The sequence below is a fragment of the Fringilla coelebs genome (genome assembly GCF_963513975.1).
Source record: "Fringilla coelebs genome assembly, chromosome: 25".
NCBI lineage: Eukaryota > Metazoa > Chordata > Aves > Passeriformes > Fringillidae > Fringilla > Fringilla coelebs.
Window position 1 is genome coordinate 4,194,502 of NC_140051.1, and position 26,515 is coordinate 4,221,016.

A 26,515-nucleotide genomic window follows, 5' to 3' on the forward strand; every position below is an offset into this window, starting at 1 on the left:
GCAGCACTGAGGTTTATGCAACGTTTCTGCATTAAATAAAATCAATACAGTCACGTGCCTAACTCCATTAATCCATTTTATAGAGCTTCTGCACATAGCTCCCCACTAAAATAGAATCAGCCCCTTCCAGCCCCACCACTGTGTGTGATAGGCTTGAGCATTTCAGTCAATTCTGCTCCAGGGGATGCAGTTCCCTCCTCCTGACATTGTGTGAGCTTTTAAATGGTGTGATTCTCCAATATCAACCTCTCAAGGGAAAACACAGATTAAAAAAGGTGTTTTCCTTCCCTCCCTGTGAAGTGAAATGCTCAGAGAGCAAGAGAAAGGGAGCTGAGCATCACCTAGGAAACCCAGAGCAGAGCAGGATTCATTGACAGCCCTGGGTTTAGCTGTACCCTTCTAAAATAAACCTTGGTGCAGGGCACAGAGCAGCCACTGCTTTTCCTCTGATCACTCCAGACAGGGGGGAAAGCTGTTTTTTAACACATTCCCACTGTGTTGTAGCCCAGCTCCCCCAGATACACAGTGTTAACAAACACCTGCAGAACAGAGCACACGAGAGCAGAGCTCATCAGAGATGTCACAATCACATCCCTCAGCTGGCTTTGGGCAGGAAATTCTCTCTGCTTGAACCTAGAACTCAAATATCCATAACTGTGTCACTGTCAGTGCAGGTGGGAATAAAATAATCAAAATATTCTCAAAACATTCAGCATTTCCCACCAACTCCCAGTCCTGACCAGCACCATGAGAGCTGAGCTGGAGAGGTTGGTTTTAAAAGAAAGCAACAGTCACAGTTGTGGCTATTTCAAGTAGCTTCCAGGTATTTGTGATGTGTGCAACAGAGCTGAGCCCTTATGGTTCTTAATATTTCTAGACACAGAAACATCTATTACTTTAATTATGGTCACAGTGATTTAGGCACTGATGTACCTTGACAATTCCTCAGGACAATGTGATATACCCAGGGAGTTTTAGAGTCAGCTCCTGTAGTTTGACTGCCCACAGGTTTGTGTAGCAGCAGGAGCAAAGATTTTCAGGGATACAATCCTGGATTTACATCCCATGTGAGGCCTGCAAAGTCCTTGAACAACATTGAAACTCGTGATACTGATGGAGTTTGCAGAGACCTGAGACATCAATTATGCTTTCCTAAGTCCTTTTTCTGTACTGTTATAGGACTCCAAGATAGCTGACCTGAATCTGGAGCTGCTTTTATATCTGACCATAAATTCTAAACACAAACATTGCCTGGAATGTTTTGGAAGAATCACGGGAGGGGCACAAGTTGCTGAAAAGCACCTGGGCCCTCAGCTGGCTCAGTGCACAGCACACAGCACACAGGCAGCTCTGAGCATTCCCACTCTGAGCAGCCCCTGGGAGAGCTGGGGAGCTCAGCCAGACCCACCTTTCCTCTGCTCGTTCAGGGCCAGCCCATAATTGACACGGCCACGGTTCTCCACCAGCAGCCTCAGCTGCCTGAATCCCTGCTGGAAACAAACAAGGACAAGATCAGCTGCACCAGCCCTGCCCTCAGCAGAGCTGCTGAGGGCAAATGGCACCACTGCCTTGGGCAGCTGCAATTTATACATTTACTTTCAAGTTCTCTATTATTGTTGCTGCTTTTTAATGAAGGAATGGGACTATCTTGGGTTAAGAATTTATTGTTAAACATCAGTCTCTCAGAGGCTGTGAGATTCTAAAGGAGTAAGTAGCTGGCTATAAAGCAGTCACAAGTTCTTTGTTACAAGACAATACATAACTTTCTAATCTAATGGACAGATGCTACAAGGTTTATTTTGCTTTATTAACTTATCACCTTTATTTACTTCTACTGCACTGTGGGTACTTCTACTTAGCAGGCTTCTATCTCACATCCACACATATGCTTCTGTTATAACTTCTAAACTCTTAGCTTACTCTATGCAACCACACCCCTGCACTACAAACCCTTCACCATCTTATCAATAATTTCCTACATGATAAACCCTTCACCATCTTATAAAACAGTTTCCTACATGATAAACCCTTCACCATCTTACCCAATTCAGTTTCCTGCATTATAAACCATTCACATCAATAGTTTCCTACATTTTAAACCCTTTACCATCTTATCAAAGTTTCCTACATTATAAACCTTCACTATTTTATCAATAGTTTCCTACATTATAAACCTTCAGCATTTTATCAGTAATTTCCTAAATTATAAACCCTTCACCATCTTACCCAATTCAGCTTCCTGCATTATAAACCATTCACATCAATACAGTTTCCTACACTACAAACCCTTCACCATCTTATCAATAATTTCCTACATTTTAAACTCTTCACCATCTTATCAATAGTTTCATACATTATAAACCTTCCCTATTTTATCAATAGTTTCCTACATGATAAACCCTTCATCACCTTCCCCAATTCAGTTTCCTGCATTATAAACCATTCACATCAATACAGTTTCCTACGTTTTAAACCCTTCATCTTATCAATAGTTTCCTACATTTTAAAACCTTCACCATTTTATCAATAGTTTCCTACATTTTAAACCCTTCACCATTTTGTCAATAGTTTCCTACATTTTAAACCCTTCAGCATCTTACCCAATTCAGTTTCCTGCATTATAAACCATTCACATCAATACAGTTTCCTACATTTTAAACCCTTCACCATTTTGTCAATACTTTCCTACATTTTAAATCCTTCACCATTTTATCAATAATTTCCTACATTTTAAACCCTTCACCATCTTACCCAATTCAGTTTCTCACTTAAGGCATATTCTTACTTCCAACTATAGAAACAAAAGTTTATGATTTTTCTATTTAATGTCTGTGTATTTTTACATCAATCCAAGCTTTTTCCAAGGCTGTAGATCAAACCCTCCTGTATCTGTAGAAATTTCTATATTTCCATTTCCCACAGTTCTCTAGTGCAAACAGTGAGGAACTTGCAGCCTTTGCACAGATTTCTGGGTTGGTTTTGGTGGGTTTTTTTCATCTTGAATCTTTAATTCCCATTTTGATAGCCCCCACAGAGCCAGAAATGGAGTTTGACCCAGGACTCGTGCCATAAACTCTCCCACAAGCCTGAAGAACAAGAGTGCATCCACGCCCTCAGCTGCTCCCACAGCCAGCACAGCTCTGCTGAAATGAGCTCAATCAATACAGGGTTCTTAGTGCCAGCTTCTGCCAGGGCAAAACTGCTCTCAGAGCTAAAGAGAGACATTCCTCCTCATTTAATTTGAGACCCAAGGGCCTCCAAAGCCCCTTAAAACCTGCTTTGTGCTAAGGAAGAATCAGCCTGCAGAGATTTAATCTGCAATAACAGGGTACAGGTACTCAATGTTGTGGCTGTGTAAGAAGGCTGGCAAATTTTGTGCAGCAAGGGCTGCAATAACTTGAATTTTCTCCATGGAAAAGCATTCAGATCCTACTTCTCAATCACAAATGGCAGTGAAATCCCACTATTTGTGTCTGATTAGGGTAGGAGGAGGTGCCTTTCTGGGACTTCTGCCTCTTCAGTGATCTTGGTATCCCCACCCTGAGCAATCCCCTGAGTTACCTGTCCCTCAGGAATGGAGAGCTCCACTGTGTTGTAGCCCAGCTCCCCCAGATACACAGTGTTAACAAACACCTGCAGAACAGAGCACACGAGAGCAGAGCTCATCAGGGATGTCACAGTCACATCCCTCAGCTGGATTTGGGCAGGAAATTCTCTCTGCTTGAACCTGGAACTCAAGTGTCCACAATTGTGTCACTGTCAGGTGGGAATAAAAGAATCAAAATATTCTCAGGACATTCAACATTCTGATGTTTAAATATAAGTTTTAGCAAAGTGGAACTAGAAATTAGCAACTGGAAATTGCTCTGATGAGCAGAGCAACTGCTCTTTAATGATGTCATATTCACATCCCTCCAGCTGGATTTGGGCAGGGAATTGTCTCTGCTTGAACCTAGAACTCAAATGTCCATAACTGTGCCAGTGTCAGCAAAAGTGGGAATAAAATTATCAAAATACTCTCAGGACATTCAACATTCTGATAATTCTGTTTAAATATAAGTTCTGTTTTAATTCTGTTTAAATATAAATATTTAGCAAAGTGCAACTGGAAATTAGCAGCTGGAACTTGCACTGATGAGCAGAGCAACTGCTCAGCAATGATGTCAGAATCACATCCCTCCAGCTGGATTTGGGCAGGGAATTGTCTCTGCTTGAACCTAGAACTCAAATGTCCACAACTGTGCCAGTGTCAGGTGGGAATAAAATTATCAAAATATTCTCAGAATATTCAGCATTCTGATGTTTAAAGATGTTGTAAGTTTTAGCAAAGTGGAACTGGAAGTTAGCAACTGGAACTTGCTCTGATGAGCAGAGCAACTGCTCATCAATGATGTCATATTCACATCCCTCCAGCTGGATTTGGGCAGGAAATTGTCTCTGCTTGAACCTAGAACTCAAATGTCCATAACTGTGTCAGCAAAAGTGGGAATAAAATTATCAAAATACTCTCACAACATTCAACATTCTGATAATTGTGTTTAAATATAAGTTCTGTTATAATTCTGTTTAAATATAAATATTTAGCAAAGTGGAACTGGAAATTAGCAACTGGAAGTGGCTCTGATGAGCAGAGCAACTGCTCAGCAATGATGTCAGAATCACATCCCTCAGCTGGATTTGGGCAGGAAATTGTTTCTGCTTCAAACTAGAACTCAAATGTCCACAACTGTGCCACTGTCAGGTGGGAATAAAAGAATCAAAATATTCTCAGGACATTCAACATTCTGATGTTTAAACATAAATATTTAGCAAAGTGGAACTGGAAGTTATCAACTGGAACTTGCTCTGATGAGCAGAGCAACTGCTCAGCAATGATGTCATGATCACATCCCTCCAGCTGGATTTGGGCAGGAAATTCTCTCTGCTGGAACCTAGAACTCAAATGTCCATAACTGTGCCAATGTCATCAAAAGTGGGAATAAAATTATCAAAATACTCTCAGGACATTCAACATTCTGCTAATTCTGTTTAAGTTCTGTTTTAATTCTGTTTAAATATAAATATTTAGCAAAGTGGAACTAGAAATTAGCAGCTGGAAGTGGCTCTGATGAGCAGAGCAACTGCTCAGCAATGATGTCAGAATCACATCCCTCAGCTGGGTTTGGGCAGGAAATTCTCTCTGCTTCAAACTAGAACTCAAATGTCCACAACTGTGTCACTGTCAGGTGAGAATAAAATTATCAAAATATTCTCAGAATATTCAGCATTCTGATGTTTAAAGATGCTGTAAGTTTTAGCAAAGTGGAATTGGAAATTGCTCTGATGAGCAGAGAAACTGCTCATCAGTGATGTCAGAATCCCATCCCTCAGCTGGATTTGGGCAGGAAATCGCCAGAACTCAAATGTCCACAACTGTGCCACTGTCAGTGCAGGTGGGAATAAAATAATCAAAATATTCAACATTAAAGATGTTATAAGTTTTAGCAAAGTGGAACTGGAAATTTAATCAGAAGCTATAAGGGTTTGTGGCTCAGCTAGCAGTGGGAATTGGAAGTTTCTCCCCCCTACCTGTGCGCGGTCCCGCACGTGGTCCCGGCTGTGCAGGTGTCCCCCCCCGAAGATGACAGTCTCATAGAGCACATATCCGTGGGGCTGCCCGCTGCTGTCGTTCAGAGGAAGGTTCTCCATGTTCACAGGCAGCTCTGACTTGATGGGCTGCAGAGGAGGAGCAAATTCAACATCAGCGTTGGGAAATCTTGTAGGGCAGCTCGTTTAAAGCTTCACTCTGGCACAGGTGAGAAACTCCCAGCTCTGGTCCAACCCAAAATCCCTCCTGAGCAAAGTACCAGAAAAAGGAGCCAAGGGCTTGCAAAAGTGCAATTCCAAGAGAACAGGAGGAGCAGTGAGAAAGGTGAGATAAAAGATTTGCTGCTTTTGCATATCTTGGTAAAAACATCCCCCAACCTCATCCTTTTGGGGTAAGGCAGAGCACAAATTGCTCTAAAAGTTGATGCTTTTTAGGTCTGGGATGCAGTAAAAGAGGTGTCACTACCTGTAAAAGTGCTGGCAGCACATCCCAGAGAGAGATGTACTGGTGCAAGAGGATGGCACCATAGGAGGCCTTGCTCTCAATCATGGGGGGCAGAGGAAGGGGCTGGCCTGGGGTGCAAAAAGAAAGATGGAACAATGATTTCAGACAACAGAAATTCAAGATTCCTCCCTCCCAGACCTCCTTTGCTCCTCCCATCCTTAATTCCCATCCAACCAGAGTCCCAGAGGGGCTTAATTTCAATAATTCCCAACCATCCAGAGCCCCAGAGGGGTCAGTTTCAATAATTCCCAACCATCCAGAGCCCCAGAAGTGTCAGTTTTAATAATTCCCAATCAACCAGGGCCCCAGAGGGGTCAGTTTCAATAATTCCCACCCAAGCAGAGCCCCAGAAAGGCCAGTTTCAATAAATCCCAACCATCCAGAACCCCAGAGGGGTCATTTTCAATAAATCCCAACCATCCAGAGTCCCAGAAGGGTAATTTTCAATAATTCCCAACCATCCAGATCCCCAGAAGGGCCAGTTTCAATAATTCCCAGCCAAGCAGAACCCCAGAGGGGTCAGTTTCAATAATTCCCATCCAACCAGAGCCCCAGAAGGGCCAGTTTCAATAACTCCCCCCCAAGCAGAGCCCCAGGAGGGTGAGTTTCAATAATTCCCTGACTGAACAGTGCTGTGGCTCCTGGGTTGCTGATTACCAATGACCATGCTGAAGAGTTGTCTCAGCTTGAAGAATTTGGATGTGTAGTCCCCAGCCTCTGTCAGCACAGCATCATAATCTGGAAAAGCACAACAGCAGCACGTGTTTTAAAAACATAAAGCAGCTCTGGGATGGCTTCATGCAAGACATAAAAGCCCCAGGCACAATTTTCATGGCATTGTCTGCAGCATGGAAATCTGTACACTTTAATCTGAGTGAACATCACTAAACAGCCACAAAATTCCTTAAATTAGAGAAGAGCCATTCACACTTTCACAGATCTAATTTGCACATATCCAGAATTTCACACAGGATAAAGTCAACAATTAACTTTTTTAACCACGGGCTGTTGGGATGAAAAGAGATTTATGGTAAAATTTGACTTGGTAAAATTAAAAAATGGTGTTGTGGATCACCATCTCCCCCTAGAAAAGAGATATCAATTCATCATCTGTGACAGCTCTGTTTATAATTCAGAATAAGGGAATCCCCCCCTTCCTGGAATGGCTGGGAATTAGAAACACTCCTGAAAACTCCCTTTTAGACAGGAATTTACTTCTGGGCTGTGCTCCACTCCATCTCTCAGGACAAAGTGGTTGTGCTGCTCATTTCTGAGCGTGGCTGGTTGCTGTCAGCAGCCCAGGGCAGTGAAAACAAACCCACCATAACTGGTGACATCTGCCTTGTACTCATCAGCCTCCAGAGCCCCACTCATGAAGCCAAAGTTGGTGCCTCCATGGAACATGTAGAGGTTGATGGATGCTCCTGTTTTGAGGATGCTTGCTACAGTATTCACCATCTCTGCAAAAAAAAAAAAAATTAAAAAGAGATTTTTTTTGCAGTGCCAGGGAGGCCACAGACACAAATCTGGCCAGGAATTCAAATCAGACATTCCTGTGCAGTCAGTGATTTGTGTTGTGATTTGCATCCTGCCCTCAGGAAGGGGCAACACACCTACAGATGCATTTAAATACTAAATTTATGTATTATTATTATTAAATACTAAATTATTCGAATTTATTAAATAATACATATTTAATGTAATAACAAGACATTAAATATAACATATCAATACATAATATTTCATCTTAAATATTTAACACATTCAAATAATCCTCTCCTCCAGGTGAAAAGGGGGTAAAGCTCCAGCAAGAATTTTGCTTTTAAGAACAAGAGTTGCAAGGACTCCTGGGCCAGACTAATGAGCCAATTACAAAGGCAATTGCAGGAAGATGAAAGTTGTTAAACCAGTCCTGTACAGCTCTGCTCTCACTGCTCTTTGGATGCCCTGGGGCTTTGTTTTTTTTTAGTAGTTGCCTTCCAAATGAGCTTTTAACCTGGGAGAAGGTGCTGCACTCCCAAGGGGCTGTGAACCAGGGAAAGAGAGAGGGAAATGTGGCTGGAAATTGGGATAAAAAGGAGGCTGCACCTCCAAAAATGTGAGAAAGCCCAGGGGAACACCCCATGGCCTCTCCTTTATTGGAATAAAGTTCCAGGACTGCTCTGTCTCTTTTTGGACATCAACCTCTGGTGTCTGTGGGTGAATTTTCCTGACAGTTCCACTCGGTTTTGGGTGGGTTTCGGGTTAGTTTCATTCAGTTTTGGTTGTTTTCATCAATTTGGGGTGGATTTCACTCAATTTTTGATGGTTTCTCTCAGTTTTGGGTCATTTTCACTCAGTTGTGGGTCAGTTTCACTGGGTTTTGTGTCATTTCCAGGTGCAGGATGAGCCCCAGGAGTGCCAGGTTAACCCTGTAGGTGCTGGAGCAGAGCAGACACAGGTCCCCAAAATTTTGGGTCATTTTCACTCAATTTTGGGTGTTTTCACTCATTTAATTGGGTGTTTTTTTGTGTTTCCAGCAGCACAGGATGAGCCCCAGCAGCGCCAGGTTTAACCCTATAGATGCTGAGGCAGAGCAGGCACAGGTTCCCAAAGTTTTGGGTCATTTTCACTCAATTTTGGGTCAGTTTCACTTGGTTTCCTGTCATTTCCAGCAGCGCCAGGTTAACCCTGTAGGTGCTGAGGCAGAGCAGGCACAGGTCCCCAAAATTTTGAGTAATTTTCACTCAATTTTGGGTCAGTTTCACTCAGTTTTGAGTGGTTTTACTCCATTTCGTGTGGGTTTCACTCAATTTTGGGTCATTTTCACTCGGTTTTGAGTCAGTTTCTCTCTATTTTGGGTGGTTTCAGGTCAGTTTCACTCAATTTGGGGTCATTTTCACTCAATTTGGGGTCATTTTCACTTGGTTTTAGGTCAGTTTCAGGTAAGTTTCTCTCAATTTTGGGTAATTTTCAGTCGGTTTTGGATCTGTTTCACCCAATTTTGGGAGGGTTTCAGTTGGTTTTGGGTCAGTTTCTCTCAGTTTTGGGTCAGTTTCTCTGTTTTGTGTCAGTTCCAGGTCGGTTTCACTCAATTTTGGGTCAGTTTCTCTCAGTTTTTTGTTGTTTCCAGCAGCGCCACGTTAACCCTGTAGGTGCTGAGGCAGAGCAGGCACAGATCCCTGAGGCTGAAGAGCAGAACCCCCCCCAAGCCACAGCCAGGTGCTCACCATCTGCATCAAAGACATAGTGAGGGCCTCCCCAGTTATCAAACCACCCAGTCCAGTACTCCATCACCATCTTGGGCTGGTCTTTCTGTCAAGAGAAAAGCAGAGTTCAAAAGGATCCAGGACAGGGCTGCAGCCAGCCCTCTGCTCTAGAGCAGCACTGCTCAAACCCAGAGTGGTGTCACAAGAAATAAAACAACACACTGGAACTCCAAGGGGAGGAGGAGGAGGAGGAGGAGGAGGAGAAGGAGAAGGAGAAGGAGAAGGAGAAGGAGAAGGAGAAGGAGAAGGAGAAGAGGAGAAGGAGAAGAGGAGAAGGAGAAGAGGAGAAGGAGAAGGAGAAGGAGAAGGAGAAGGAGAAGGAGAAGGAGAAGGAGAAGGAGAAGGAGAAGGAGAAGGAGAAGGAGAAGGAGAAGGAGAAGGAGAAGGAGAAGGAGAAGGAGAAGGAGAAGGAGAAGAAGAAGGAGAAGGAGAAGGAGAAGGAGAAGGAGAAGGGATGTTTATTTCCTGACTCTAATATTTATAGACTTTCAAAAGTGACAGTGGATTGGAGGATGAAATTGTCACCACTCCAATGATGCTGGACAAACTAACAGTCTATCAAATTTCTCCTCTGTTACAGACATGTTTTATGAAAAATCCTTTTTTTTAGGATTTTCCCTCCTGAGAAGCTGAGAGGCCTCAGGAACAAAATGCAAACAATGATTGTCTGCTGCTGTGGGATGCAGCAGGTGGAGCTGGGATTGGTCTCATGTGGTTGTTTCTCATTAATGGCCAATCCCAGTCCAGCTGTCCAGACTGTCTCAGTCAGTCTGAACCTTTGTTATTCATTCCTTTTCTATTCTCAGCTGCCTTCTGATGAAATCCTTCCTTCTATTCTTTTAGTATAGTTTTAATATAATATATATCATAAAATAATAAATCAGCCTTCTGAACATGGAGTCAACTTTCTCATCTCTTCCCTCATCCTGAGACCCTTGTGAACACCACCACACCCCTCCTCCAGAGATGAATGTAAAAACAATAATTATTTTAATTATTTACATAAAAGTGCATGAGAAACTCCATTACAAGAATGCAACATCAGAAGGCTGAGAAGAACTAAGAACAAGGTGACAGCGTGGTGTTTATGGGAGGGTTTTCTTCTCAACTGGAACAGCCAAAAAGGCACCAAAGGAGCTCTGAACAAGGAGCTGTGGGGCAGCACTGCCCAGAGCAGGCAAGCAGAGCTTTGTGCTCTGCTGGTCACAAAGCACAGAGCCCACAATCAGGTGCTGTCACACACTGCTGGATGCTGCTGCTTGGCAGAGCTGCAGCAAAGGGACAAACCAACTGTCAGTGTTTAGTTCTTGCTAAAAACACACATTTATAAATGTCTGCTTATCTGCCACGCCACTGCCAGCTGGGAGCTTGCAGGTGCAGGGCAGGCAGTGCTTGCCAAGGTACAAGGTCTGCTTGCAGCAGACCTGAGCTGCTTTAATGCCTTTTTAATGCTGCATATGGTGCTGGCAGGGAAGAATTTGCAGGAATTAGGTCTTCATTAAAGGCTCTGCTCACAGAGCAATTGCTTCCCATTTGTCAGTGCCTGGCAGATCCCCGAGGCCCTGCAGGATCCTCCTGTCCCCATGGCATGGGCAGGGCAATGTGTGCTCAGCCTGGCTGCCCCTCCAGCCTCCTGGGCTTTATTTCCAGGCAGTTTTGTGACAGGGGTTTTGTTCAATGCCACAGGAATTGGCTGAGGTAAGTGGCATTAAAGAAACTCGTGTTTCATTAGGAGAAAACAACTGCCTGTAATCATCTAAACATCCTTGGAAACACATTTAATCAATCCATCCCCGGTGAACCAGTCAAAGGAGGGATTTTATCACCTTCTGGAACAAAAACCCATAACAAGGAAAAGATAAAAGAGCTCCACAACCCCTGCAAACACTTCTCCTAACTGCTCTGGCAAAGGAGGAGCTGCTCCTTTGGGGCCACATGTGGTGGGGAAGGTGCCACCTTCTGTTCATTTGCAAGGTTTGGGCAATTTTGGCAGACCTAAAGGAGGTGAAAGCACTTCCAGCAGAGCCTCTTTTGCCAGCAGAGGGAAAGAAAACAAATGCAAGCTGTAGGATTGAACATCCAGCATGCCAGCAGGGCTCCCCTCCACAGCCAGGCAAAGGCCAAGAGGGGAGAAAAGAATTGATCAGGGCTGGGGGCAGGTCCCAGCTGCTCACATCCTCCATCTGGAGCAAGCAGAGCACGGGGAAAGAGGACAGAGGGTGCAAAAAGAGAGATAAGCTGTCACTAACCCCAAAATCTGTCATTTCCTCACCGCTCCCTCATCACAATCAGGACACTGTTCACACCAAGTGTTCATTAATTAATTCATTCCCTCCCTGAGGCAAACCTCTGACAGCACAGAGGGGTTAAAAATGCTCAAGTGACACGGTAAAACCTCATAAATCTAACCTGAATGAGGCCCTGGAGGGGCACAGACACAGCTGCAGCACCCACAGCACCAGGGTGAAAGGGTTTGGGAACAAGATGATGGAATTCCAGAGAGAGGTTTGGTAATTGTGTACTGGGATGCTCTGGGTAAAACTTGAACAAGTCTAACCCCTACCAGGGCACAGCTGGGTGAAAAGCCTTCTTAGAAGGACAACAGGACACTTAAATCCTCCTTCCTAAATCCAGCAGGATTTGGCCTCATGAGAAGGAAGCCCCAAACCAACACACAAACCCCAAACAGAGTATCAGCCTCACTTCCAGTGCTGGAAAACAGGGGTGAACAAAGTGTTTCTGCATCTCACCTGTACTGTGTCCAGGTATTTCAGCAGCCCAGGCTCCAGCTTCTGAAAGTTAACAGTGGCCAGTGCTAGTGGGAAAGGAAAAATGTATTAATTTAGACTCATCCAAAATGTCTAGGGGATCATCTCCTCAGGCCAGCAGGAGGGAACTGCAACTCCCCCTGAACCCCCAAAACAACCTCATCAGAAACTCCCATCAAAGCCTTCCCTGGAATGCAGAATCCAAGTGAACACAGCACAGAGTGGAATCCTCCCAGGCCATCTTTCAGCTCTAATGTGCAGAGATATTAGAGAGAGAGCATCAGAGCAGCTCCTGGGGTGTCACCAGCTCTAATTAGAGCCTGTAAAGCACTTGGAGATCCTCACTTAAAAGGCACCACATAAAGGCAAATTTATTAGCAAGGCCTGTCTGGATGGCACAGCGCTCTCCCAGGCTGTAGCTGCAGGAATCCCTTCCCAGGCAATATCCTGCAGCCTGTCATGTCTGTGGGGGGACTGAGAGCAGCCACAGGACAGGCACAGAAACTGCAGCTGAAGAGTTCTCTGTGCTCCTGCCCATCCTCAGGCCCTGCAGGAACTTCAGTCTAACAAGATGGAGTTTAACAAGTCCAAGTGCCCAGTCCTGCATTTTGGCCACAGCAGCCCCCTGCAGTGCCAGAGGCTGGGATGGTGTGGCTGGGCAGTGCCAGGCACAAAGGGACTGACGGACAGCAGGATGGACAGGAGCCAGCAGAGTGCCCTGGGGGCCAAGGAGGCCAATGGCCCCTGGCCTGGGCCAGGAATGGAGCGGCAGCAGGAGCAGGGAGGGCACTGAGCCCTGCCCTGGCACTGGCAGGGCACACCCTGAGTGCTGTGCCCAGCTCTGCCCCTCAGCCTGGGAAGGACCTTGGGACACTGAGCACACCCAGAGGGGACAGCGGGGCTGGAGAGGGGCTGGGAACACAAACCCTGAGAGGAGCCCTGAGGGAGCTGGGGGTGCCCAGCCTGGAGAAAAGGAGACTCAGGGGTGCCCTCATCACCCTGCACAGCTCCTGAAAGGTGCCTGTGCTCAGCTGGGCTGGGCTCTGTCTGCAGCAGCACTGACACAGCCAGAGCACACAGCCTCCACTGCACCAAGGGAAACACAGGCTGGATATTAAGAAAAGGTTTTTTCCAGAAAGGGTGATAAAGTTCTGGAATGTTCTGCCCGGGGAGGTGGTGCAGTCCCCATCCCTGGGTGTGTTTAACAAAGCCTGGATGTGGCTCTGGGTGCCAGGGTTCAGTTGAGGTGTTGGGGCTGGGCTGGACTCGATGATCTTTAGGGTCTCCTCCAACCTGGTCATTCTGTGATTCTGAGTGGGAACCTCCTGCAGGACAGGAGACAATAATCTGGGATCAGTGTCCCAGCCCCTGGCACACATTTCAACCATTTTTGCATCTCCCAGCCCTCAGTCATGCTGATATTTCTCCCAGACAAACTCTGCAGCAGCAATGATGTGATTCAGCATTAAAAATTGACTTCTAACAAGAGAGCTGTTATCAAACCCAGCCCCAGTTGTGTCAGGCAGAGCACTTCAAACAGAATATTTACAGAAGGAAAAGCTCACTTCTCCCTATTTATACCTTGATTTTAATAGGCTGACCTATGTAGTGAGCTGAGCTGGAGAATTCAGCACACAAAACACGAAAGGAGAACAAAACAAAACGTGCATTTAGCACTGATGGAATGTGTGAGTGTTACAGTCCTGGCAGCTCTGAAGGAGAACATGCCCAGCTCTGCTTTTCATGCAGATTAACAGCACCCCATGGAAAAGAGAACCATCCCCAGAGCCTTGCTCATCCTTCTCATGGGCTGTTCTCATACACACACACACACACAAGGCTCCCCAGCATGGTGGCTTTGTCACCCACCAGCTTCCAGAAGGGCTTCCAGGTCAGATCTTGGGATCAGATTGGGCTGGCATGGAAGGGACCTTCAACTCATCCCTGCAAGGGCAGGGACAGCTCCCACTATCCAGGGGATCCCCACCCTGCCCAGCCTGGCCTTGGACACTTCCAGGGATGGGCAGGGATTCTTGCCTCTCCTTTAACCCCTTCCTCACACCCTGCTGCTCCTCACTTGGAGCCCTGGCTGTCCCACACAGATGTGAGGAGTCCCTGAGGGAGCTGGGGGTGCCCAGCCTGGAGAAAAGGAGACTCAGAAAAGGAGACTCAGGAGACTCAGCCTCGCTGAGCCTGCAGCCCCCAGCTGGGTGGTGGGTGCTGTGCACAGGGCTGGGATGGATGGATGGATGGATGGATGGATGATGGATGGATGGATGGATGGATGGATGGATGGGATGGATGGATGGATGGATGGATGGATGGATGGATGGATGGATGGATGGATGGATGGATGGATGGATGGATGGGTGGATGGATGGATGGATGGATGGATGGATGGATGGATGGATGGATGGATGGATGGATGGATGGATGGATGGATGGATGGATGGATGGAAGGATGGAGGGATGGATGGATGGATGGATGGATGGATGGATGGATGGATGGATGGATGGATGGATGGATGGATGGATGGATGGATGGAAGGATGGAGGGATGGATGGATGGATGGATGGATGGATGGATGGATGGATGGATGGATGGGTGGGTGGGTGGATGGATGGATGGATGGATGGATGGATGGATGGATGGATGGATGGATGGATGGATGATGGATGGATGGATGGATGGATGGATGGATGGATGGATGGATGGATGATGGGCACCTGAGCTGCTCTCCACCTGTGAGGAGCAATATTTGTGTTTCCCTGGCCACACTGAGCCCAGCTGGGCACTGGGGAGGGCACACCTTGAGTTTGGGAAGGACCTTGGGACACTGAGCACACCCAGAGGGGACAGCGGGGCTGGAGAGGGGCTGGGAACACAAACCCTGAGAGGAGCCCTGAGGGAGCTGGGGGTGCCCAGCCTGGAGAAAAGGAGACTCAGGGCTGCCCTCATCACTGCACAGCTCCTGAAAGGTGCCTGTGCTCAGCTGGGCTGGGCTCTGTCTGCAGCAGCACTGACACAGCCAGAGCACACAGCCTCCAGCTGCACCAAGGGAAATACAGGCTGGAAAGCAGGGAAAGGTTTTACAGAAAGAGTGATAAAGTTCTGGAATGTTCTGCCCGGGGAGGTGGTGCAGTCCCCATCCCTGGGTGTGTTTAACAAAGCCTGGATGTGGCACTGGGTGCCAGGGTTTGGTTGAGGTGTTGGGGCTGGGCTGGACTCGATGATCTTTAGTCTCTCCTCCAACCTGGTCATTCTGTGGTTCTGTGATCTGTGACACCCTGGCTCTCACTGATTGTTGTGACATCCCAGAGGCAAACTGGGATCAGAGCTCCCAGCAGAACACTGGAGGAGCTCTGAGGCTGCCAACATTCCCTCAGGAGAGGAGGCCAAGGCAGGAATTTCTCCTTTGTCCTTCTCCTGACAGCTCTGTGGCAGGCAGACAGTGACTCTGTGTGGTCACAGCTGAAAACTGCAGCACACCAAAAACATCCAAAGGATTTTTTCACCGTGCTGGTGAAGGTCCATGAGTCAGTAAATGAATTTATCCCTCTCATACTGACATGGAAAAGCAAAAGGAGGGGAAAAAAATGGAGAGGAAAGTCTTTCCCTTTAATCATCTCCATGCCTGAGATTGGGAATTTATTTATGACTAAGGAAAACAGGAGCACTCAAAGGCTGTACCCTGCAAACACTAATTTTGGGGAGCAGTTACACCCCAGGCAATCAGCAGGAACACAGGAAAGAGCAGAGGCCAAGAACAGAGTAAATCCCAGCTGAAATGACCCCAAATTCTGAGAATCAGAGCCCCAAAGAGTCAGATTTAGGGCTCAGTGAAACTCCAGCAGCTGCACCTCCATTTCTTCACAGGAAAAAAGAGAAGGGTGCTAAGCAGCATTTAAAAAACTTATTAGAATTATACTTAATAATATAAGGGAAATGGGCATCCTTCTGCATTCCATATAATTGACACCCTCCTTTCCCCACCTAAGGCTTTACACCCCAAAATAAGCATACTCAGAAGATAAAGCTGCCCCACAAACTATTGCTAAATCTACTGCTGAAATGTAAAACTCAAGGTTTTAATGGACCTTTTTTCCTCCTCTTTTTAATTGCAAAGCATCTACCTTAGGATTGAGTTACTACTGCTAGTAATTGCTGAGGAACTTGTTTAGTATCTATTGAAATGAAGCAATAAATAGCATTTTCAGCCTTGTAGTCAGGTGAAAAATTAAGAAATGCTGGGTGCTGCCATCTCTTGATGTCCATCCCTTCACAGAGTGCTACACTTGATGTGGAAAATAAACCATTCTAAACCTTTCTGGGAGGGGTCTGGGTTTGTCCTGGCTGCACCAGCCAGCCCAGGGTTCCCTCCTGCCACCAACAGGACTCAGGGGGTGCAGAGGGTGAATTAAAGTCCTGTTTTCCTTCCAAAGCCACATTCCCCAGAGATCACAGCCCTCCCTCAGCCCTACAAGCACTCACCTCCTTCCACCAAGCCAAAGGACAGCCCATTCTTGTTGTCTGAGGTCATCAGCAGCTCCACAATCCCTCTTTTTAACAGGGCCTAGGTTAAAAAGAGCAAAAGTGTCACCAGAGTTGAGCATTTCCCAGGGTATGAAAACACTCCAGCATCACCTTCTGTGGGACAGCCTGCAACTGGCAGTGCTTGCAATGAAATATTGTCCCTGTGACAGCTCCCATTCCTCCTGAAGCTTTTCCCAGCTTAAAGACCACTGGGAAATCTTATTTTGTCTTAGAAAGCTGGATTGGTTTCTCAGTGATGCATCCAACTTCAGGATTGTAGCTTCTGAGATCAAGGTAATAAAAAGCATCACTGCTTTCGTCAGAAGAGGGATTCAGGTGGAAGGAGGAAAGGAAAAGCAGCTCAGGCTTCCTGACTGCCTCTAGTGGGAGCTGGAAAGAGGGAAGAGCTGATTTTGCAAGGAACACCATCACAGGGCAGCTCAGGCACAAATGTTTTTCAGAAATCAATGAATTTAGTGGCTCCTCAATATTACAGCTCTAGAGGAATCAGCACTCCAAGGTTTGGAAATCCACCTGCACACACGAGGATCCTCCCATCAGGATTGCTCTCTGAACACAACAGTGCCTGCTGTTTGGAGGAGATCAGTTGTTAATTACCACTCATTTCACTGCACCAACATTGCAAGTCACTCCTGCAGCTCCCAGGAGCTCTGAGAACAAAGCTTCAGTCTCTTCAGTCTAAATTACTGATTGTGAAATGGGACAAAACCCTTTGTTTGTTGTCCCTGCCTGCACTAAGAGCAGACCTGGGCATGAAACCTTGCAAGACAGAGCCTACAGACAGACCCAGCCCAGAGGCAGGATGAGCTGGTGACTTTATCAGTGACTTTATCAACCCATCCCCACTGAATTTACACCTGAACAGATGCTGGACTCAGACAAAATTCAGCTGCTGAGGAACTGGAATTCCTGACCGATTTTACCAAGGTAATTCTTTGAGCATTGCATTAATGCAAAGTTTCTCCCCCTCCTTTTGAGTGTAAATGCAAAGCAGAGGAACAGCAGAGGTGCCACACATCCAGTGCCTCCCAGAGTGCAGCAGAGGAGCAGGAATAGAAGCTCAGATCTGTGTGGGAAGGGCTCTATCAATAAATCCTTTCACTTTTAGGAAGGCAAAGGCATTGCACCCAAAAAGTGAGGTAAGCACAGGGAGTTGAGGTTTTGTGTGAGCTGAGGGTGGTTTTTAATGAGTTTATTAATTCCAGGAAGGTGCAACTTGGTCATAGATGCTAGATGTGAATTAATCACCTTGCCACAAAGCAGAACAGACTCAGAGCCCCACCTCACATCAGATCCCACTCCAACCAAAACCACAGCCCTGCAAATCCTGCTTTCCCACATTTCCATCTCTAACCACTACTCTATACTGCCTCAGATGCAAACTGCACACAGAATATGATGAAACAGCACTGCAAAAATACACCCACAGGCCTGGCAGGGAGATCTGTCCTGACAAGTCTGAAACAGCACAAGCTCCTTCCTCACCAAGCCTTGGAAAGCAAAGCCAAGCCTGCAGCCTGCTCAGACCCCCAGAGCCTCTGTGTCCCCTTCATCCAGGGCTCTGAAAACCCCTTGCCTGCCATTATCTCTAATTTGTTTGTGTACAAACTTCGTATTTGACCTTGTGAGGAGAGTTAAACCAGAGGCTGGAGTCAGTGCAGGAGCTGGCACAGCCCTGAGGAGATCAGCACTCCTGCCATGGACTGGTTTGTTTGAAGAGCCCCTGGACAGCCTGGGCAATGGCACAGCCTGAGCCTCAGGGTGCTCAGGGTGCAGCTGGGCTACCCAAAAAGGTTTCAGAAGGATCCCATAATTCTGCAACAGAACAGCAAGCCTGGATGGGTGACCCCCCTGACGTGCAGCAACACCTTTCAGCATTCAGTGAGAAAAAATTAAACAACAAACACTGTGAGGCACGCTGCAGATCTCATTATCTGCCTGCCCTGCACTGCTGCTGGGGGCAAACAAGCAGGTCAGACTGCTGTGAGATCCACCAGGATAATCCAGCCTCCCTGGGCATGGGCCAACTCCTCAGCACTCACTCAGAGCAGCCAGGGCACAGTTTAATCCCTTTTTGACAGGGGTAAGGGAGGCATTAGGCAAATTAACCTGCCTGATGCTCAGCCCCAGATTACACAGCTTTAGGAGCGTGCTGGTGACTTGCTCCCATCAACTTTTCTGCCAGGAAAATCAACAAAGAGAAACCTTTATCAAATATCATCTAGGAGAGGCAAAAGAGGACCTGCAGGTGAGAGCTGCTTCAAGGCCAGCTGTGCAACACAGACACTCCCAGCTCCCGACCTCCCTCTTCTCTGGGAGATAAAAACACAGATTTATCACCACTCAGAGGGTCATGTGCCAACTCTTCCACTCCTGGAGGAAACATCCAAGGAAAATGCAGCTGGTGCTTTCAAGAGTCCCTCAAACCACACTCAAAAGTTACACAGGAAAAAGAAAACACTGTAGGGAAGGTGATTTATGGGAGAGATTGACACAGAAACAAGAAAAAGTGCCACCATTACCATTTTGACGTAGGTCATGTAGTGTGGGTCTTTGGCATAGGAACCATATTCATTCTCCACCTGCACTGCAATGATGGGACCTCCTTTCTTGTACTGCAGGGGACAAAAAGGGAGAAGGAAGGTGTTCACCACGATTTCTAACCACCCAAAATCCCATTAGCTGGCAGGAAAGATGCACCACCAGCATCAGGACTCAGCTCCACCCTCCCACACTGACAGTGGAGCATTCTCCACCTGCACTGCAATGATAGGACCTCCTTTCTTGTACTGCAGGGGACAAAAAGGGAGAAGGAAGGTGTTCACCACGATTTCTAACCACCCAAAATCCCGTTAGCTGGCAGGAAAGATGCACCAGCATCAGGACTCAGCTTCACCCTCCCATGCTCCCACACAGACAGAGGAAACCACAGCTTGTGCTGATTCCTGATTGTGCATTTTTGTGGCAGTTTTTGGTTATTGCCTGAGCATCTGCTGTCACCCAGAGCCCCCAGTGCCCTGTGCAGCCACTGCCACCCTGCAGAGGGACAGGGACAGGACGGTGCTTGCCTGCAGAGGGACAACAACGCGCATCAGGCGGTCAAAGTAGGCGTCCACAGCCTCTGTGAAGCCCTTGTAGGTCGTCCTCAGCTGCATCTCGGGGTCCTGCAGCAGCCAGCTGGGGAAAAGCAGCAGAGGGAATGCGTCAGACACTCCTGCCCAGTCATGCAGAGGTATTTCAGCCACTGCAGGGATCACTGGTGTCACCTCAGAGCCCTCGGTGACACCCCGAGCTGGGAATGACACCTTGTGTCCACCTCTCACTTGTAAATAAATCCAGGATCCAATTCCCAATCTCCTCCTCTTCTTTTTGCTCTGCATTTCAGGCCCAAACTCATTTCATCACCTCTAGCAATAATATTTCAAGGGTTAATCTGATCACTCTCAAGTGAATTCCCTGCATTCCCAAGGGCACTCTGCAACCAAGTGCTCCTTCAAAAAATCCCAACCCTTTCTCAAATAAAAGATTGCTGCAATTGTTCCCACTGTTTCTACTGCTGATTTACAAGGCTGGGCTCTGTTTGGAGTTAACAGAAAAAAGGGCAATTTGTTGAAGAGCAGAGCAATATAATGCTGTTAACAATTTAAGGGGAATGAGCCTGTATCTTCCTTTTCTCAGCAAAATGAGGCCTTAACTAATACCTTTCCAAAGGTCTGTATATTCAACTCTTTGCCAAATGTGGCTTTGTGGACTTAATAAAAATCATCTCCTTTTCAGCTGGAAAATGAGCATAGTACTGTTGCCCTTTATTAGAATTTTTTATTTCTCTGATTAAGAAAACCACATGGGTGATGTGACAACAACTGACAACAGATGCACTTCTCATAATTAACATGGAGGTGGCTTCCAGCTCTGGTCATGAAGAGTTCTGCTCTCAGGAGTAAGTCCCTGACACCTCAACTCTGATACCAAAAGCAGGTGAAAAGTGAAAAGTTAAAAAAAACAATCCCCAGTTATCTCCACTGAGGTTTGTGCTGTGTGAAGTAGGAAAAACAAGTGGTAACCTGGCACCAGCTCCACCCAGGAACCAGGCAAGCCCCAGGGCTCCCAGAGCCTCCTCCAGCTGTGTTCTTCAGGGGAAAACACAAAAAGAGGCTGGGGTTTCATTACTGACAGCCATATAAAGCAGATTTCTAGTAGGACTTTTAAAGCAAATTCTTACACCAAGCTGCAAATCCTGTCCCTGTTATGCAGAGTCAAGGTGCAACAGCAAGATGGGTTCCTCCAATTCTATTTTCTTGCCGTAACCATTATACCATAAAACAATTATTATTATTTTAAACACCTAAAAACAAAATTAGAAGAGCTCCATAAGCTCTTCTTAAGCTCTTCTTATCTTATCATAAGATAATGAGAGAATATCTGGTTTGGGAACACAGAAAATAAATATCCCCATCAAGCAGCCAGCCATTCCAAAGCAATTCCTTTGAAGGAGCCTCGACTGAGTGATCAGGAGCTCGGGATTTGTTTGTCCCTGCTGCTCCCCTGAAGTGAACAATTTCCACACTCACCTGGGCAGACCCCCGAGGTCCCACTCTGAGCAGATGTAAGGTCCAGGGCGCAGAATCACCCACAGCCCATTCTTAGCTGCCAGGGAAAGGAAGGCCCTGGGGATGCAGACAGAGGAATTATTGTCTGCCTGCAGAACCCCCACCCCTAACACTCCAATCACCCCTGAATTTAGGCAGCAAAGCAGAAGGGAATTGTATGATGAAGTAACCACACTGGATTGGTGTCACTGTGACATCTTCTGGACAATCCCTTTGCCAGGATTTCTCCTCCTGGGAAGTTGAGAAGCCTCAGAGAAAAATGTAAATAATAATTATCTGATTGCTTCTCCCTGTTTTGCTGCTTTGGAATGTGGTCTGGAGATTGTTTACCAACAAGTGCATGTTTGATTGGTTTCATGTGAATTGTTTTGACTTAATGACCAATCCCAGTCCAGCTCTTGTTAAGCCTTCTGTCTGTATCCTTTTTCTATATTATTTTAGTACAGTTTTAGTAGAGCATTGTTTTAATATAATATAATATCATAAAATAATAAATCAGCATTCTGAGAACATGGTTCATCTCCTCCCTCGTCCTGGGGATCCCAGCAAAGATCACAGATTGGTGCTAAATGGATTAAGTTCCCAGAACTTCATGAGGATGAGGAAGGAGTCCCCACTGCCTGATCAAGGCACATCTGGAAATAACACCTTCACCCAAACACCACACAGCCCCTCCCCTGCAAAGAGGAGCATTTCATAACAGAGCTGTCTGTGCCACATACCTCAGGTCCAGGTTTTTACTGAAGTCAAACTTGCCTCTCTCCTTTTCGTGCAGGTTCCACGGCACATAGCTGAAAGGCAGAGCAGGTGAAGGGTGAGCTCTGGCACGCTCAGAGAAAGACTGAGGCCACACCATTCCTTCTGTAGGAGTGATGGGGGTGGGATGGTTGGGATGGACGGAGATGACAGATCTCTGAGGCCAGGGCTTGGAACTTGGGGTTTATTGCAAAGGGACTGGGGGCAGGGACCTGCTGGGAGCTGCCAGCCACAGCTCAGAGCAGCTCCAAAGAGGAGCCCCAGAGAGGAGCCCCAAAGAGAGAGAGAAGAATAAAGGCAAGAGGAAAAAAGAGAGCGAAGTTCCCATTATAATACCATAAATCTTCTTCTGTGCTGAATATTCTAATTCTCACTAACCAATCTAGTCCAAGATACAAATCCTGTAGCATTTACAGACAGCCCATAAGAATCATTACATTGCCATCCTGTGTTACATTTTAAACAAGCTCTTTCCTCGCCAAGCCTTGGAAAGCAAGGCCACGCCTGCAGCCTACTCAGACCCCCAAAACCTCTGTGTCCCCTTCATCCAGGGCTCTGAAAACCACTTGCTTGCCATTATCTCTAATTTGTTTGTGTATAAACTTTATATTTAACCTTGTGAGGAGAGTTAAACCACATTACATTGCCATCCTGTGTTACATTTTAAACCCCAAAAACTCCTCTCTGGGCCCCCTCTGCCAAGCCAGCAGGGTCTGCTCTGCCCCTTGGAGCTGTCTGCAAGCAGAGGGTGTTGTTCCATCCAAAGGGGATCACCTTCAGCTGGCCATGCCATTGTTTTCCAGTTGTTCAGTAACTAAAATATCTCAAAGCTGCTTTCATTTCAATCTCCCTTATAGTTCCCATATTCTCAACACCTTTTTCCAGGCAATCATATTTACAAGCCTTTCCTGTTTCACCTTCCCCAACATTTTCCCACAATAAGCAGCATGGAAATACATCCCTATGGCCCAGGGCAGAGGCTGGGCAGGCAGGGCACTCACGTGGTGAGGGTGTTGAGGCCACAGGCTCTCATTTTGAGCATCCGATCCTCCCAGTACTGGCGGGGCACTCGGAAGTAGTGCATGGAGCCGCCCAGGATGCGGAAGGGCATCCCTTCCAGCAGGAACTGGGAGTTCTCAGTCTGCAGGCCCAGGGTCCTCCCCCACAGCCCCAGAGGGGTCAGCTCGCTCCAGTTAAACCTGCAAGAGAAAAGGGACACGTGTGAGCAGCCAGTCCTGGGGAAGGAATGTGTCCTCCTCACTGCACCTCACCCAGCACAGAATCACAAGGCTGGAAGATGTGGTGTTACATTTTAGTTAAATGGTTTGCTCTGTCTCACCTCAAAAATGTAGGGTTTATCCCAAGCCTGTGACCCTCCCCTGAAGTATCATGGATCTGTAATCCCACTGGCCCAAGGCTTATTCCGTGCCCACTCTGAACCGCCCTGTTAAGCTGTGGGGGGAGACCAAACCTCTCTTGGCCCTTTTCTCCCCAGGCTCTCCCTCTCTCTGCAACAGGAAGAGACCCTAAAGATCATCGAGTCCAACCCAGCCCCAACACCTCAGCCAAACCCTGGCACCCAGAGCCACATCCAGGCTTTGTTAAACACACCCAGGGATGGTGACTGCACCACCTCCCTGGGCAGAACATTCCAGAACTTTATCACCCTTTCTGTGAAAAACTTTTTCCTGATATCCAACCTGTATTTCCCTTGCTGCAGCTTGACACCAGCTCTGACCTTCCTGCTTCTCAAGCAAGCCACACTCTTGGTCCTACAGAGCATAGAGAAGGTTCAGAAGGCTCTAAGCCAGTTGGCAGATCATCCCAAATGTAGATTTCAATCCATTTCACTGGCTGCTTCTCCCCTGAACCCCCAGGCCACTGTGCCACGCTCTACTGCTGACACTGCTCAGGCACCGAGCATGAAACTCACTTGCTGAAATCATGGATGGGCAAGTTTTCACTCACAATCCTCACAAACACTTCCCTAACTTAGGGAATTCAACATCTCCCTGTTCTGCAGCAGGAGGGCACATGGCTCATTTCCAGACCCATGTTCCAACAGCAGCTGCACCTCACCACTGCCATCCCAAATGTCTTGGGGACTCTGGTATCTTCCAACTCAAAGCATGGAAAAAAGAAAACCTCCTCACCTGTTCCCTGTGAACAGAGAACCTTTTCCTCACTTTACTGAACCCCCTGGATTATATTCATCACCCAGGAGAGACTAAATCAGCTGTCACCACAAACTTACCTCTGCCCACATCACTCTTTATGTTCACCTTGAAAATATTATTTGCCAGAAGAACCAGAGCACGGGGCCAGCAGCTCCTCAGCACAAACCAGGGTGAGCACTCCTGCTGTCACAGCTCCTCTCAGGTCAGCTCCTGCCCTACCCAGGGCCTTGCAGGCTCCCAGCTCACTTTGGCTGAACCCAAACCCCATTTCACCACCAAGACCTGGAACAGCATCACTGCCACCCTCAGCCCGCCCCACGGACACACAGAGGGTCAGACTATGGCAGCTGGTTCCTCATCAGAGCTGATGTGAGCAGTGAATTCCCAGCTCCAGAAAGCAGCAATGCCCAGCACATTTGGGAGAAAACCACAGTGAGAGAGGAGAGGAACACCTAAGCCTCCAGCTGCTGCCTAGGCTACGTGAGAAGCAGTCGTTAGCAGAGGGTGAGGATGCTCAGAGCTGGTGGCTCACAGGGATGCTAACCACAGCCTGCCAGGGGGAATAAAAGGGCTGAACCTAAGGTTTGCAGGGCACTGCAGGGCTGGCTGATAAGCTCAGAGGGTACCTGAGTAGCACAGCATTCTCACAGGGCTCTGAAACAGCCGGCAGCAGGCAGGGGTAATACCTGCAAAAGGAAGCCAGGTTAGATATTCACTGCCTCCAGACAAGGAGACTCACACTGACTGTCCAGCCATTCCCAGTCATATATGGCCTCTTCCAGCCAGCTCTCACAAGCTCTTGGAGATTTATATCACACCTAAGATAGCTCAGCTACTTTAGAAAGTATAAAATCAGCAGGATGGCTCCTGTGGTAGTGTTGGAAACACAAAAGTTTTGATAAAAGACAAAATAACAAAACTCTTTACAGAGAAAAACCAAGCCAGGTGCAAGAGGTTCTTGCTCCTGGTAAAACACCCCACAAAAACAATTAGTTCCTTGGTTCTCTTCTTTTTCTAGTAAACTACTCAGGCAGGACCTTTTGGCTCCTGTCCAATTGCCCATCCTTAAGTTTGAGGTGAAGTCCCCAAGGTCCTATGAGGTGTCTTTTTACCTAATTGAGGAGAGAAACTTCTGGGCTTTTTTCTTTTTTAAGGAGACAAAGAATAGTTTGGTCACTCAGTGAAGGGGGGGCACATTCCTACACCCCAGAACCAGTGCTGAGCAAGGAGACTCTGCTGTGGCAGAACGTGGGGTGATAACAACAGCTCCTGATGATAGTGCAGCTCAGGTGGGAGAAATGAGTACAAAACACCAATCTGCCACATTTAAAGCGTGCCTGAATAAGAACAGGACCTAACATGCTCATCTGCATGGGGAATTTCAGCACAGGAAAGGGTTCTCAAGCCCCAAACAGGACACCCCATGGCCACCTGCCCCTCTGTGCTGCTGAATTACAGATTGTGACTTTGAAAAATGTGAAAAATGGGTATTTTATGATTGGCTTTTCACAAATATTCCAATGAATATTATATGTGTTATGGTAGAAAGTGATGCTGAATTAATTTTCTTAAGTAGTGTGTTAAATATAATTTTAGGCTATAACATAATGTTAAAATAGAAACTGTGTTATGTAGGATACTTTTTAAAAGAAATGATTTGCAGCGAGATAGCAGCTACAGGACACCTAAATAATTCAGAAAAAGAGAATTTATTGCTCCCTTATCAGAAGAAATGAACTTCTTCCTGCCTTGCTCAGCCCTGAAGGCACCATCAGGATTCAGAGGAAGAAGCTGGCACTGCCCAGACAGAATCCTGTGTGTGAATGGAATTGATGCATCATGGATGAGGTGTGTGAATATGCAACAGGCTCTTGTTTTTAAGGGTTAATCCTCTGTTAATGTGGGGCCTTTTTCAGGCTTGGGCTGCCCAGAAAAGGTACCTGGACTGTCCATAACTCTCTGTTCTTATTGTCTCATATGGTCCTAATCCAAATTATTATTACTCTAATTGTATTTCTATTTTTATAACCATTTTATTATCATGAAACTTTTAAAATTTTAAAAACAAGTGATTGGTGTTTTTCACACAGCAAACCAAACCAGCAGTTACATCTACTTCTGTTTTCCAGGGGTGGAAAGCTCAAAGGGGGGCTGGAGATGCAAAACTCCAATTTTTAAAGATTAGGTTCCAAGTTGTTTCTTAGCTAGGTAGAGCCCCAAATTACCCCTGCACACAGAAGTGCTGCTGACTGGTGCCAGAATGAAGGCTGTGCTCAGGAGGCACACACAGCCAGATAAAAATAAACTAAT

General features: G+C 46.6%; 2 protein-coding genes across 5 annotated transcripts in view; both read right to left on the reverse strand.

Moving 5' to 3' along the window:
- JAM3 (junctional adhesion molecule 3) overlaps window positions 1-26,515 on the reverse strand; it is a 132,959-nt gene that overhangs the window by 5,400 nt on the left and 101,044 nt on the right. The window lies entirely within an intron of this gene.
- Window positions 1-26,515, reverse strand: part of LOC311162856 (beta-galactosidase-1-like protein 2) — a 33,441-nt gene that overhangs the window by 4,652 nt on the left and 2,274 nt on the right. Inside the window, exons 2-16 of one of the 4 annotated variants that reach the window (XM_084221437.1) lie at window positions 24,832-24,891; window positions 23,030-23,227; window positions 21,995-22,063; window positions 21,234-21,329; window positions 19,731-19,839; window positions 19,185-19,277; window positions 16,600-16,681; window positions 12,090-12,154; window positions 9,301-9,385; window positions 7,414-7,551; window positions 6,749-6,829; window positions 6,053-6,159; window positions 5,569-5,715; window positions 3,562-3,633; window positions 1,409-1,487 (exon numbers count right to left, since the gene is read on the reverse strand). In XM_084221437.1, coding sequence (XP_084077563.1) covers window positions 1,409-1,487; window positions 3,562-3,633; window positions 5,569-5,715; window positions 6,053-6,159; window positions 6,749-6,829; window positions 7,414-7,551; window positions 9,301-9,385; window positions 12,090-12,154; window positions 16,600-16,681; window positions 19,185-19,277; window positions 19,731-19,839; window positions 21,234-21,329; window positions 21,995-22,063; window positions 23,030-23,227; window positions 24,832-24,891 — 1,481 coding nt within the window. Of the gene's footprint in view, window positions 1-1,408; window positions 1,491-3,561; window positions 3,634-5,568; window positions 5,716-6,052; window positions 6,160-6,748; window positions 6,830-7,413; window positions 7,552-9,300; window positions 9,386-12,089; window positions 12,155-16,599; window positions 16,682-19,184; window positions 19,278-19,730; window positions 19,840-21,233; window positions 21,330-21,994; window positions 22,064-23,029; window positions 23,228-24,831; window positions 24,892-26,515 lie in introns of all 4 variants that reach the window. The other 3 variants (XM_084221436.1, XM_084221438.1, XM_084221439.1) reach the window with 3 other exon arrangements.